Source organism: Cornus florida, unplaced genomic scaffold (assembly GCF_030987335.1).
Source record: "Cornus florida cultivar Cherokee Brave unplaced genomic scaffold, ASM3098733v1 CherokeeBrave_3.0.0_Hap2_Chr03, whole genome shotgun sequence".
NCBI lineage: Eukaryota > Viridiplantae > Streptophyta > Magnoliopsida > Cornales > Cornaceae > Cornus > Cornus florida.
Genome location: NW_026775573.1, coordinates 15,112,647 through 15,127,874, shown reverse-complemented (window position 1 = coordinate 15,127,874; position 15,228 = coordinate 15,112,647). Strand labels below are relative to the sequence as shown.

General features: G+C 33.2%; 1 protein-coding gene and 1 pseudogene across 2 annotated transcripts; both read right to left on the bottom strand.

Annotated features, from left to right (window-relative positions):
* Positions 1-973: 973 nt before the first annotated feature.
* Positions 974-5,010, bottom strand: LOC132301147 (AAA-ATPase At3g28580-like; annotated as a pseudogene).
* A 2,345-nt stretch (positions 5,011-7,355) lies between these two features.
* Positions 7,356-11,869, bottom strand: LOC132299642 (bidirectional sugar transporter SWEET16-like). 2 transcript variants are annotated; one of them, XM_059796391.1, is made up of 6 exons: positions 11,778-11,869; positions 11,609-11,645; positions 10,768-10,978; positions 9,715-9,876; positions 8,625-8,744; positions 7,356-7,895 (listed from the first exon to the last, which is right to left on the bottom strand). In XM_059796391.1, the coding sequence occupies exons 1-6, from the start codon at positions 11,809-11,811 to the stop codon at positions 7,620-7,622; spliced, it is 840 nt and encodes a 279-aa protein (XP_059652374.1). In that variant the 5' UTR covers positions 11,812-11,869; the 3' UTR covers positions 7,356-7,619. The 2 variants fall into 2 exon arrangements, with proteins under 2 accessions (XP_059652374.1, XP_059652376.1); XM_059796393.1 differs by lacking the exon at positions 8,625-8,744.
* Positions 11,870-15,228: the final 3,359 nt, after the last annotated feature.

Below are 15,228 nucleotides of genomic sequence, written 5' to 3'. Positions count from 1 at the left end.
TTTTTTTATCAACGATATATGCAGATAAAAGAATAAAAAGGGAAATTCAACTGCAAGCAAAATAAAAATACCATGTTAATCAAATCTGGCAAAGAATAAATGAAAAAATAATATAAAACAAATAAAGAAAAACGAAATGCAAGGTAGATTTTGCTAACCGGATTTCAGAGACCCAAGGAGCAGGCGCTGATCATCTTTGTTAAACAAGTTGACCTAACATGCTTAAGCTTTTAGGGCAATTACCTCTCACATTGCACAACCAAAGCTACACCAGAGAGAGGCCACAGATGACAACTACTACATAGAAACTGCAATCTATGAAAATAGCACGTATTGTTTGGTGCAACACCAAACCTATCTCTAAGACATTCACTGCTCCAGCCCAATTATGCCCATTTTCTTGAGGAAACTGACTTTCATCATGGAAGTCCTAAAGGATTCATCACTCCGACTATACTATAGGTGAAGAGAAGAGGGGAATTCACTAGATAGAAACAAAAATCATAACGATTAAAATCACAGAAATAGGCGATTATAACAAGGTACCTTCGTCCTTGCTCACTCGCTGGTAGAACTGAACAACAGTGACTGGTCGTTGGCCTTCGTCACTCCCCTTTGGTCGCTGCTCACTGATCGTTACTCGATGTTCATCGTCTTCTTCGTCGCACGAAAGTCGTCATATGGCTAGGGCGCTGTTTTACAGAGAGGCGGAGAAAAAGGGCTGCTGCACTGAACGAATGGTTATGATATTAGGGCTTGCAATTAGGTCATTGTAGGAAAGGGTACTTTAGACAACACATAAAATAAGAAGAAGGGTATTTTAGACAACAGAAATACGAAATAGTATTTTTTTCATATGCCACCTCAGCTTTTAGGTCAACCCATTTTAAAGAAACTATGGGACTTTGACTCAGTCTCTTAGTAAATATGGAACCCTAACCCCATTTATATGTAATAATCCTTTAAAAATAAGGTAGTTTTTTGCAAGCATCTTGAAAGCTTCAAAGCCACAGTAAGACAATTCAATGAGCTTATCCATCCGTCCTCTCCTGATGAGTGCTGGATCCAAATTTTCAACATGATTGGTTGTAAAGACAATAAGTCTTTCTCCCCCACAAGCCGACCAAAGCCCATCAATGAAATTTAGAAGACCAGAAAGAGTAACCTTACTGGTTTTGGTTTCCTTCTCTTCTTTCAGCTTCTTCGCTGCATCTTTCTCGTCATCTTCGTTTTTATCCTCTTCCTTCCGTTGTCCGGTAAGATCTACCGAACAATCAATGTCCTCAATGACAATGATAGACTTGCTTGATGTCTCTATCAAGAGTTGCTTCAGCTCAGCGTTATCTTTCACAGCTGTTAATTCAAGATCATAGAGATCATAACCTAAAAGATTTGCCATGTCAGCAATCAAAGTGGACTTGCCAGTACCCGGAGGCCCATAAAGGAGATACCCACGCTTCCAAGCCCTCCCGATTCGCTTGTAGAAGGCTTCTGCCTTACTGAATGTGATCAAGTCATCCATAATATATCCTTTTTCTTATCTGGCTCCATGGCTATTGTCTCAAACGTTGCTGGATGCTCAAAAACCACATGACCCCACGAAGATTCATAGTTGGTGTAAAGCTTCCTTTGCCGGTTTCTGAGCTTAATTGCCTTACCCTCTTTGAGTACATAACTCAAATGGGAAGCGATGACGAAATTCCGGTGCTTCTTGTGGAAAGTGAGCTTGTAGTACCTCTTCTCATCACTAACGGGGTAGTAAGAAAAGGACTGAGATTGGGAGATTTTTTCCCAGAAGCCCACCAAAACTTGACCCCTTGGAACTTTTCAGCAACCTCTACGTGTTCGTCCATGCGCAGAGATATCAGCCTTGAGTCGCTTGGCTAGCGCTTGCAGAGATGCGTTCGAGCTAAGGTAGTTCTCAATGGCTAAATAAGCTTCACTGCGCGTGAAACGCTCTCGGATGAACTCTGAGAAATTGATTTCAATATAAGGGTAAAAGAAAGTGACGAATCTCTGAAAATATTTCTCAACAGAGTTTAGAAGTTCATGAGGAAAGTATTGTTGAAACATTGCCCACACGAACATGAAACTGGCGATTATGGATCCTACATTTGAAAAAAGGTCGCCGCCGGTGGCCAGGTTTGTTTGATGTATTTCTTTCTGCACACAATACCACCACCTCCTCCTCCTCTTTCTTGAATGAGGGCGCCTTACCCTAACCCTAACCCTAACCCTAACCCTTAGGCCATCTGCACCCGTCTTTCCCGATTTTAGTTTTCTAAAAATGCCACATCAATTTTGTGAAGAGCCACATCAGCAAATTTTGCTCTCCAGAAACATGCACTCCATCAAGCTCTCCGAATTTTCGCTCTCCAAAAAATATATATATATAAAATTATAATTTTTTTTAAAAAATTTCCTAACGGCTATATTTTTAACGGTTATATTTGTAACAGCTATATTTTCTCAGTGACAATATTTTTCAATCAAACAATATTTTTTGCAAATTATTTAAAAAAACTACCATTGATATTATAACTTGAAACAATACATTATCCATTATGGATTAAAAAAAAATAAATAAACAAAACAATTAAAAATAACTTAAACAATACAATACCCTAAATTGGAATAAGAAAATAAATTGGCCAAGGATTACAAAATCCTATGGGAACTTTGGGGCGGACCATTAATTCAAAGATGCCAATATCTCATTTTGTTGTGCAATAATCCAAGTTTTTCCCGCTTCTGTTGGTGCCGAATTTGGATCTGTTAACATGATATCCTTCGCTTCAAGTCTCTATTTTTCTAGAATCTCTAGCTGTCTCGTCTTCTCTTTCTCTATTTTTCTTACCTTTCGTGCCACTTAGGCATCCTGCATTTTCTCCTAACAATTCTCAAAACGACTGGTTATATTATTAAATTTCGAAACGAATGAAGTTTGCAATTCATTCGCTGAATTAATTTGTGTTCGACACTGTTTTGTCGCTTTTATAGTGTTTCCATTTTTCGCCATTTTTCATTTTTTCAAAAATTTTGTCGTTGCAAGGGCATTTTTGTCTTTTCTCGTTTTGCATGCTGAACACCATGAAGTGTGCCGGATGTGTCAGAGAGTTTATTAGGGCATTTCATTGAGTTCAAGACTCTTTGAAATGTAAGATTTGTCATTTTTGTATTTTTCCATTTTTTTGAGCCGAACGATTCCGGGTGGGACCCGTTACCGGAATTGTCATGTACAAGAGTTACAGTTGGGTCTATTTACATCATTTTCATTTTATTTAATGTGTTGTATGTGACTATATTATAGTTGGTGCATATATACAAATTTGTGGTGATAATTAATAAGAAAAAAAAAAAGGAAAATTTTGTTTAAAAAGGTGGTGGGACCCACTACTAGCATATATGTGTGGCTTAGAAACCCATTTGGTCTCATTATTCCTCTCTCTCCCGTAGCTCACTCTCACCCCTCTCATTCTCTATTTTTTTTCTATTTCTTTTTACAAGATTTCAATCCTAGATTTCTCCTTCAATTTTTGGAGTTTTTAAGTGCCGTTTACGGCAAATTAGAGATCACAGTGAGATCTTCGATTTGATCAGAGCAAAGGTGGTTTTGGTGCACCCTAAGAATTTTAAATTCTAGGATCTAGATTCGGCAAATTGGGGGGTTTTTGCAATTCTTGAGGTAGGGGTTTCTATCACAATTTTCTTTAAATTTTGTGAGTTTTTTTATAAAAGTTGTTAAATTGTTTACTAAATTATGAGTATTGTTTAAGGTTATGGACATTTTATGTATAATGAGCATGACAAGGTGTATAATGTGTTGAATGTGATAAAAATTGCTTGTATTGTTTATTGAATTTGATTATATGCACTTGAATACTTGAATGTCAAATACTATATTGTCAAAATTGTTAATTGAGAGTTTATTAATTTAATTTTCCTAAAAGCATGCAAATGAGATATAGATGAATTGTATGGAATTGTGAACTTGACATGGTATGGTGATCAAAGTATGAAGCATTCATGCATTGCATTGGGCAAGAAAGGGAAAATTTGTTTTGAAATGAAATGAAATAATTTTTGAAAATTTGTTTTAGAAAGTGTTTGTGAAAATCAGACGCTTAGGAGGCGTTTAGTGGTCCGTGGTGTTAGTGTAGTCTAGAGAGGACTAGGGATTGAGTTAAATAGGCCGGATGCGACGTCTTGGAGGTGCCTTATGGTCTTGGATAGTTAGCCAATCCCCCTTTCATGACGCCTTGGGTCGGATTATACTAACGGTTTGGAAGTTAAAACGGTATTATTTCGAAAATAAGGAGTAACATTGCATGGTATGGCGCATCATTGGCATACTTGGTGCATTTGGTTGTTGGTTGGTATATGTATGTTTGTTAATGATACAGTGGTTTTACTCGACTCCCGAGATATGATCATGTTCTCATACTTTCTATTCTCTATGTGGATTCACGGGGTCATAAGAGGTGTGTCTTACCTCCTACTGAGCAATTTGCTCACCCCTTATATTTAATATTTTTCAGGACACGGATGGGAAGTAGCGGACGACGCTTCTCCATAGGGTTCGATGGGTTAGTAGACCGTTTTGACATCATTTATAGCTATGATCTCATTTTATTATTATTTATTTATTTATTTATTTATTATTATTATTATTATTTTTTATAAATCCTGGGATGACACGCATATTATGTATTGACATAGGAAAGGATGGTAGAGCTCTTAGTTGACTTCGGGTTCGGGTAAGGACCCAGTCAGCGATTCGAACCCTCGGGTTCGGGTCGTTACAGCTTTTCTTCCTGCTGGTCTTTGTAGTTGTTGATATTCTTCCACGCCGGGTGAATTATTTTCCCCTATTTGTGGTGATTCTTCAGTTGAAGTTCCATCTGTCGTGGCTGCATGACTTGACGGAGTAGATGGTAATGAGTGCCCAACAGACTCATTAATGTCAAAGTCAAACCACTCCTCTTCTTCGGCTATTTTTTCTTTTTTCATTTTCCTACTTGTTCAGCACAATATGAATGTCATTTATTGTTATGCTTCAAGATCTCCCGGCAACTTTCTAACTTAAATTCACCACCTGTTTAGCTTCGAAACAGGTCTTTAGTTGCCATCATCTACACGAAAAAATTAACAAAAAATTAAAAACCGACTATTTAAATATTTACGAGTTATATTTAAACAATAAAGAACTCACCATATCATCACTGCTGAAGCCGTTGGGACAATTCATTTCCATGGTAGTCATGTACCTGAAAAATTTGTTGATTTTTTGTTGGATCACCGACCAACGATTCATCAAACCTCTATCATTTCGCTCAGTTGGAACACCAATATGTTGTTTATATTGTTTCAGAATTCGCTCCCATAACTTCTTCTTACTTTGGTCTACTCCCGTAACCGCATCAGAGATAATGGACATCCACACCCAACATAAAGTCTCATCTTTAGCCTTGGTCCAATTATTAGGTCGGATAGCCGGTTGTTTTGGCGGGGGTTTTGAGTTACTTGATTGTGGAACACTAGTACCACAATATTGATTAGAAGTTTAGGTTGGGATGGTTGATGAGAAGGAAATTAAGAATCTCCTCCATAATAATTGATATTGTCTTCGGAAAATAGCAAAAACTCATCGTTTGATAGGTTGAATTGGGTGTTGTAATAAAATGGTTGTCGAGGATCTATGGAATCAAAATGACTTTGAAAATAATAGCTAAGATGGAGAAATTAAATAGAAGAAGAAATAAGTTGAATGGTAGATAATAGAGATATGTTAGATGTGATGAGTGATGGTAGGAGTTGAGGTATTTATAGAGATTTTAAAATTTTAATTAATTTTTTTTTTTAATAAAGTTAAAAAATTTTGAATTTTTAAACTTTTTTTTAAAATTATAGCCGTTAAGGCACTATTTGTGTCAGCCAAACAGTGCCCTAACGGCCGAATACACTATTTGTGGTACACATCTAAAATTTAAAGAAAAAAAAATTTTTTAAAAACCAAATTTTAAGGGGGAGGGGGGGGGGGGGGGGGGGAAGATTTTTTAATTTATTTTTGGCCCAAAAATAAATTTTTTTGGACAAACAATGCCTAAACAATATATTTTTTATTTAATGAATTTTTTTTTTTTTCAAAAAAAAGGTGCTATAAATAACTTATTTGTAGGTTTTTTTTAAAAAAATTTTCTACCAAACAGTGCCTTAAGGGACTGTTCAATCACTGTACAGAACCGTTGAGAGGAAAAAACAAAAAGGTCAACCAAAACGGCGCCGTTTTGCAACAAAAACAAAAACCAAAAAAAAAAAATTTTAGCAATCGCAGACCGACTCGCTGAATACTGCGAGTCGGCCCACGAGCAAAACTGGGCCCCACCAATTTTGGCTACACCGCTACACGGCCAAAGACTCTTCAGCTCACAGAAAATGGGATTTGAAGAGCCCACTGCAATTGCTCTTAAAGCTAACTATCTCTCTCTAGTATATTTTTGTACTTTGTTTAGTCACTATGCATAACCCCGGGGAGGAAAAAAACAAAAAGGGCAACCAAAACGGCACCGTTTTGCAACAAAAAAAAAATTCAGCAATTGCGGACCGGCTCACTGACTACCGCGAGCCAGTCCGCAAGTAAAACTGCGCCCCACTAATTACAGCATTGCACGCCCAAAGACCCTTCAGCTTGTGAAAAATGGTCTTTCAAAAAAGCCCGCTGCAGTTACTCTTAGAGCTAGCTATCTCTCTCTAGTACGTAGTATTCTTTTGTTCAAGAATGGGTGTACCATTCTGCTCTTGTACTTTGTTGGGACCACATCGTCCTCGTAATTTCTGTAGCATTTTCTTCACAATATATACTCATTTGTTGTACACGGTTTAAATGTATTTTGAATGCTTTTCATCCATAATATTTCCTATTTGGTACACTCGAATTATTTCATGATAAATACATTATTTGGGTGTCGTACAACCTCTTAAATTGATTTATTATTATTATTATTATTAATTTAAATTATTTTTTTCAAAAAGACTCCTTTGAAAATGTTTCATAAAAAAGACACCATAGTCTCACGTCCTCGGGTCCTGCTGGGTTTTGGAATTATTTTACTCGGTCAGGGTTTGAAAATCAGAGTTCGAAACTCTAATTGTTAATTAATATATATTTTTTATTAATTATTATTTTTCTTTCTCTCTCTCATATAAGATAATTATTTTCCTGTGCAAAAGAGAAGGAACACATATTGGAGATATTGAGTGTCAATACCAATGCAACTATATATATATATGTATATCAGTTCCTGATCCATTTTGGTCAAATTAAATCAGTCCACTACTCAAAACAGGTTCAGATGTATACAGAACATTTTAGTTAAAATCTAAATAATTAGACATACAAAAAATGGATATGAGGAACATTTCTTGTCGATATGCAAAATGTTAGATTTCCTTTTTCCTCGTAAGTTCTAGCATCTGCTGAAATGGCACAAACTTTGTATCTAAACCTACTTAGTAAACTAATTGAGTATTCCCCTATGGCACTTTCAAAAATTCCAAATGGTCTCATACTACAATATGTATCAAAAGAGGCCCACTGTTTTGTTAAATTTGTTTTGGGCCTAAGGATGATCCAAAGAAAGTGCCTTCACGATTTTATGGATGCTGTATTGCCGGGAAACAGAAGGCTTCGGGAGGCTTCGGCCTTTGTTGAGTCTTCTATTCTTTATTTGGGCTTCTTCGGCTTCATCAAAGTCACGCATTTCAATAGCCCCTTTAACCAGATGGGCCGAGCCCTCTTCTTCCCTGGCCTCTGATGATTTTTCGGATGACGACTTGTAAAATCCGTAGATGATCAGCTGGGCCGAGCCCAATACAAACCCAATTGCATTTGGCACCTGAAGATGACCCAATATCAATTTTCCAAGTCTTAATCAAAATGACACATCCAAAATCAATCTGATCAGTTATTCTAAGAGTAATGTTACAATTTCCGATCTAACTCTTGTTTGTATCGTAGTAAAATACGGTGGAAAAGTACGTACCTGTGAAGGTAAGATATAAATTTTTTATTTTATTTTATTTTATTTTTTTTAACAATGTTAAAAATTAGGTATAAAATGACAATGAAAAAATACGAATGCGAATATGTTGGGGTATAATAATTCTTTTTTTAAAAAAAAAAAAATTGTTATTAAAAATTCAACATGTATAAACTGTTTTTCTTCTCATATAGCTTATACATTTTCATTTCAATAATATAAAAGACTATAAATAAATAATAAGGAAGTGTGGAGTGTTGTAAAGTGAAGGAAGATTCTAATTTATTAAAGAGTTTGTAGAAATTGGTATATTGAAGAAGATTTTAGAAGATTAGAGATTTTGTAAATATGTATATATTTTGTCGGAGGGTTCTGGAAATTAAATATTAACCATGGATTATAATGTCCCTAATCATGTTTAGTGACCAAAGACTAAACAAAATTGTTGTAATCAATATTCACTAAATTTAAAACTTAATTAATTGATGGTAAAAAATTCAAATTTTAAATGATACATGAAATTAATCCATGATTTCTACGAGTTGAAAAGAAAATGGAAAGGAAGATTGGGGTGTGAAAACTTACTCCGATATAGAAATCTTTGACGAGAACAGCATAGGCAGACCAAACACCACCATTGAGGAACAAGAAAAATGAGAGGAAAAAGGGCATGTACTCCACACTCTTTGTCCTAACCACATTTCTCTGCCATACATAGTTAAAGCCTCATCAATTACCATAGTATATGCTAACCATAAAGGGTTATGTTTTTCTTCTTGTTGCTATTATATGGTTTTCTTAATTTATCACATTCCGAGCATGAAAATATAAGGTACAAGTCGCATCATCTTTTTTTCAATATTAAAATTATTCCATTATAAAATAATAAGAATAAAATCGAACTGAAAAATGACGACAACTGAATTTAGACCAATTTGGCCAAAACTAAGAAAGATAAGAGTCTAACTCAAACGTGAGAAGTGCGCATTTTGATTTCCAGGTCATAAAAGAAAGAAACAAAGAGCTAATGGATTATGCTTTTTTCATACCTTTTATATGGAGGATGGAGTAATCTTTTTATTGCTAGTGTTGGAATGAGTTAGTTTTGCACTCACATCAACAACCTAAAAAATATATTAATTATAATATTTAAAAATTCCTCAAAAAAAGGAATTGATGTTGAAGTTCAATAATGAGTTATGGAACAAAGGCAAAAATGATAATGACAAATATGAACAAATATTAATCCTAATAAATTTACGTTAAGTAGACAAACACGGTAAAGTATATAACCTAGACTGAATTGAGAAAGATGAATCATACATAAATTTATCCCTGCAACACCAAATACTTGCACCATGTGCATGTTGATTTTAACCCATGTTTCATTTTCTCAATTTCTACACATCTTATGGCATGCTCTTCTCTTTTTTGCTTGCCAACAAATTTAATATGTTTACTGTCATGCTATGTTTGGGAGCACTGAATCAACGTCCTAAATTTGGAATTGGAGTGAACTTACTTAAAACTTTGAACTAAAGTTGTTATAATTCCAAATCAAAGTCCTTGATTCGGTATTCCCAAAACATATGGGAGAGGCACATTATTTAGTGTAGTTAGATATATGGTACGTTAAATTAATGATCAAAGTAATTCATGAAGTGGAAAGGCTCACCATGGCTGATAGAGGAGATGCATACATGCCTATAGTTAGTCCTGCACATATAATTCCCACGAAGGTAAGCCTCACATTGCCATGAATTGCAAGAAAAGCTACTGCTATCACCAACCCAAGAAACCCCACGTTGAATATTGCTACTAACTTCATAGCTTTAACCTGAAAACACATGAGCAAATTAGACTCATTATCAAAAGCTACAAAATTTTACCAGCATTGATCAAATAGTTACCTTTTTAAAGTAAAGCACGTGATTAACTTGATGTAACTGAACTTTCTAATCCGTCTTGTGAAAATCTCAACTAATTTTTTTGAGATTTTTGTTAGTGGCCGAATTAAACTCGAATTGAGTTGAAATTTGGTAGCTATTGTAATTTTGAGATTATGAAGTACTTATCTCTATTTTTAAAGAGTGACATAATGCACATTGAGGGTAATACTAGGAAAGAGGAAGACCAACTTACGTCAGAACATTAGTAAAAAATGATATGATAACATGTGGTTTGACCTATGGCCTTAGATAAGCGGAATGGAAATATATGATTCATTTAGGTGTAGTTGAATAAAATGCTTGTTGTTTTTGTTGTTGTTGTATTAACTTCTCTATTTTTTTTTCTCTCGTAATATTAGATACAGTGCCAAATCGGACTGCTTTGAAGATTCATTTTGTTTTTATGATTTCTTTTCTAATATAAATAGATTTACTGCAAAGCAGATTATACATTTCTTATATATCAATCATATTAGTTTTCTCATTTCTTAAACTTTGCGAATTCAAAATTATTTTATATTTATTTGTGAATTTTCACGAATCTCGTTTCGTCACAACTTAGACAGTCTATGAACTATAGATTTTTTTTTTTTTTTTTTTTAAGTGAAAGAAGATTGGGAATTCTATGAACTATAGGTTGTTAAACACTTTGATTAGTTGAGACTAATGAGCTAGCATGAAGTGACTAGTGTTTGGATTAACTATACAAATAAAAGCATATATAATAAATGGATGTGTTAGTAGGTTAAAAATAGAAGAAGATGGATTATTATTGTTACCTTTTTGTCCTTGGGAGCATAGATGAGAAACAGAGTGACATAGATGAACTGCAAGAAGGCACCGGCGCCATTGACTGTTACCACAAGCAAACCTCCTGGCTTAAGAAGTCCATAGAAACACCACAAACTTGTGCTCAACAAAGTAGTTATATATGGAAGTCCTTTATAATTCTCAGTTGATTTCTTCTTCACCACTCTCCTAAATGTCCCTCTATAACATATAGCATTAAATTTGTATTAACATTACAATTTTCTATAAATATCCAAAAATTAGAAAATGAGTCAATCAACAATACATGACAAACTTTCTCAAGGGTTAATTTGCTACATTTTTGGTTGGCACAATATACAAGTATCATCTATAGTACAAGTCAATTAATGGCAACAAACTACACATGTAAATGGTAATTAATTATTATTATTATTATTATTTTTAACTGAAGGCATCATAGCCTCTTGGTATTTCCTTTATCTTTCAAAGTGAGAGGTGTGGGTTCAAGTCCCGTAAGGACAAACAGGTGTGTGAGTTTCTTGTCAAGAAAAAAAAAAAAAAAACTTCAAAATTGGGCAAGAAATCTATTTGGCAAGATTGAATAGTTGTAGTTATATTATTTCAATGAAATCCATACTTTGATTTGGTCATTCATGACTATTTGACTGCCCCTAAAAGCTTTGAGACACAAAGTGTTACTAATTATTTTATGCTTACTTCATTATTAATATACATTAAATCTGAATAGAAAAACATCATCCATATGCTGCTTAATCAAGTTCTAAACACTTTCATAAGTAATATAAAGAAAGAAATATGACCATTTTATTATTCTAAAGTTGTACTTACATGGGAGAAGAAAAAACTAGCAAGGAGATCACGTTGCCTGCAACAAAAAAATCATTATAATTCACAATTGGGAACAATATATTCACAATCTATATATATATACACACACACACGCAGATAATATAGAAATATACAAAAAATCAAAGTTGAATAGGAATTAAAGACTGACCAATGATGCCAATGATGAAGCTGAAGCTAGCCATGGAACTAAAGAGAAGGCGTTGAGGGAATGTAAAAGCATGTGTAGGAAGGGATGGATGGGGGGGGGGGGGGGGGGGGGGTGAATGTAGTGGTGGTGAGATGATGTGATTTGAATCATGATTGTGATATCTTATTTGAATATCCACCGTTGGATGTTTGCCACGTCTCAATTATGGGTAGTTTGTCGCTTTCTTGTTAGATTAATGATGACATGTGGACCACCTTTGACACATGCTGATTTTTCTGTCCTCTACATTGCTTTAGGTTTCATTATTGTGTGCTTTACTTTGTGTGTCTTAGTGCGTTCGTTGAACCTTAGATTCTCTAGTAAAGGCGAAAGGACTTTTGTCTAGATTCGACAAAAATAGACCCCGGTCACGGAAGGTTGCAATCCTTTTAGTACTACGTGGCATGTTCATATAAAAAAGTCAGTTTTTTTTTTTTTTTTTTCAAAATGGCAATAGTATTTTTGAGATTATAACATACAAATAGTGCTAACGATCCATATATATTATTTAATGAAATTAAAATTTCATAGTTTTAAAAAAATAAAATTAATCAAAATATTGACATGAATATAAAAAAATATTGTTTATCCTTACTGAGTTATCACTTTTTGTGAATCAAGTATCACTTTTTGTCATTAGGTACCACTTTTATTTTAAACAAAAAGTGATATCCCATACACAAAAAGAAGTATCTATGTGCATAAAAAGTGGTACATATATGAATAAAAAGTGATACCCGCATGTACAAAAAGTAATACATATGTGCCTAAAAGTGATACTTCAGTAAGAGTAAATAATATATTTTTTTATATTTTTAGTTTTTCAAAACTATGTGACTTTGATTCTTTTAAATAATAAATATAAATCATTATTACCATTTATATGTAAATACTACCTGTGTCCCTAAATAGTAGTCCATGTTTAGAAATTGGAGTTTTTAAAGGTACATGCAACTAATGTATTGTCCTCCTTTTAAAATTACCAAATTGTCCTTTTTAATTTAAATATATATAGTTACAAAGTTTGAATTTTTTTTAAAAAATAAAGGACAATGATGGAAATATAATAAAAAAATATTTTAATTTTTTAAAAAGAACAACTAATTTGAGACATGTAAAAAAAAAAAAAAATAGACTATTAATTAAGGAAGGAGGGGGTAATACTTAATTTTTTTCATATTTTTTTTCACAATGGCATGTTAATATACTACGTAGAAACAAAGTTAATAGTACACAACCTAATAGTACTGATAGGAAAACTAAAGTTAAAAAGGGCATTCATGTGCAGTGGGTTGGTTCACGTCCCTTCTCACAGTACTTCATTTGAATTTTTTGAATTTTCTCGTTGGTAAATGATTGCACATTTAATTCTACACTCGTCGGTGAGTGGGGAATGACAATCTTATCTTTTTCAAATGTCCAGATCACCCCACCCCTACCATCTTAAGTTTGAGTTTTTTTTTTTTTATTAAATAAAGTGTTGTAAAATCATTTGCACCTGCAAAGGAGTTCATTCCTGTCATTTATATATATATATATATATTTGATTGTGATAGAAATAGTATCTCCGATTCTCCATTCTTATTTACGTGGCTGCCGTTGAAGCCTAATTGTAGAATAAAAAAAATTGCGACATCTTAATTGAAGAAGGATAAAATAGATTAAACCTATGCCTACTTTTGGTTCTCTCTTTGCTAAAACAGGATTTAGGCAAGTAATGTAGCATGTTAAACTTAACATGGTGTACATGATGTTTCTCTGTCGGAGTGAAATAGAATCTATATAAAACTATTGAAGTTCACAATAAGAGCACGCAATGGAGGCAATGTTGTTTTGCTATAAGAAAATGGCAAATTTTGTTTCAATTCAATTACATGCCATTTGTAATTGTGTGCTTAATTTCATACATATGCAAGTATAGAATTATTTTTTTCCTTATGAATACAGCTATTTCAAAAAAATGTATATAGGATGGATTTGTGATACGTGGTTTGAATTTTTTTTCCAATGACACGACATTGTATCTCACGGATGAGGAGCTTTCGGTTTGATTCGGCTCCCCATTTGTTTTCTAACTTCCGGAAAGAAAATCATTTTTCTTTTTATATAGATGATGAGTTCGAGAACTCCCCATTAATTTCTATCATTAAAAAACATCACCCAACAAGAAAAAAAAAAAAAATAATTATTGCTTAATTAACACCCCAAAAATACTTCCTATAATGACATAATCTATAAAGTATTCTCAAGTCATATAATCCTTTTAAAAGTGCGAGTCTCACACTACCTGACAATTAGTGATGATGTAATAAATCATCTAAATTATATATATTTCTTCTAAAATCAAATAAAGAATTATCTATTTACCTCCCATTTTCAACATCATTTTCCTTGGGCAATACGGAGTGCAATTCATGTGAAGTCTAAGAAAGTGTTTAATTTTTGAAAATTGTTCAATCTAATGTAATATAGAATTGAAATTGATTTTTTTTAATATTGGAACTGACTTTTTGTACATCATATATCAACTAGTAGATGAAGTGTACATATCATTGCACGAGATTTTCGAAATTGTAGAGTCATGTTTAGATGCAATCAGTAGTCTTATCACGAGAGATTGTTTCTTGACTCGAGATCGTTATTAAACTTAAAAATATGAGATGAAGATACTAAAGATTGGTTGATAACATTCCGTGATGATGAATATATATTGGTCGTATTCAAGTTCAAAGTGAAGGTATTGATTTGTGTGTGTGCGCTTTGGGTTGGGGAAGAAAAGAACCAAACTACAAGTGACTGAAACTCACTTCATTTGTTTCACCTACTAGTGAGTAACCGTGGATTATCGGAGTGCTTTATCAATTAAAAACAGAAAAGAATTTGGAGCATATTTGATTTGTAACTATGAAAATAGTTTTCTATTTTTCAGAAAACTGAAAACTAAAAACGATATAAAAAATTCTGCTTGGTTCAGTTTTTTAAAAACTGTTTTATCAAAACTCATTTATAAAAATATCTGTTTCTAGAGAATATTTTCTGTTTTCTAAATTTTTGAAAATTGTTTTTAGAGTTACAAACTAAACAGACTCTCCATTATATAATTTCAAAGATATTCTTCATATATATGAGATAAGTCTTATTATTATTATTATTTTTTTTTTTTAAGTTTAGTGATTAGTTTAATCACCTAATTTGAGTTAAAGATCTAACCTTGTGACCAAGTAACAAGTGCCTTTAATTTTATTTTTCCATCACACTTGTTTAATTATGTGACCAAAACAAAATTTTGGTCCTCCACTGATAAAATTCAGAAGTAACAATATTTAGCTTTACTACTTACTTTTTAAATGAACTAATTAATTCTCCAAATTATTTGAAATTTTCATTTTATTTAACCAAATTTAACAATTAC

What these genes read in the sequence shown, in the direction of transcription:
- LOC132299642 (XM_059796391.1), bottom strand. Translation starts at nt 11,811, where the DNA reads ATGGCTAGCTTCAGCTTCATCATTGGCATCATTG. An exon ending in ATGCTCCCAAGGACAAAAAG is followed by an intron (nt 9,877 to 10,767) that starts GTAACAATAATA and finishes ATGTGTTTTCAG; the next exon opens with GTTAAAGCTATGAAGTTAGT. An exon ending in TCAAAGATTTCTATATCGGA is followed by an intron (nt 7,896 to 8,624) that starts GTAAGTTTTCAC and finishes GGTCATCTTCAG; the next exon opens with GTGCCAAATGCAATTGGGTT.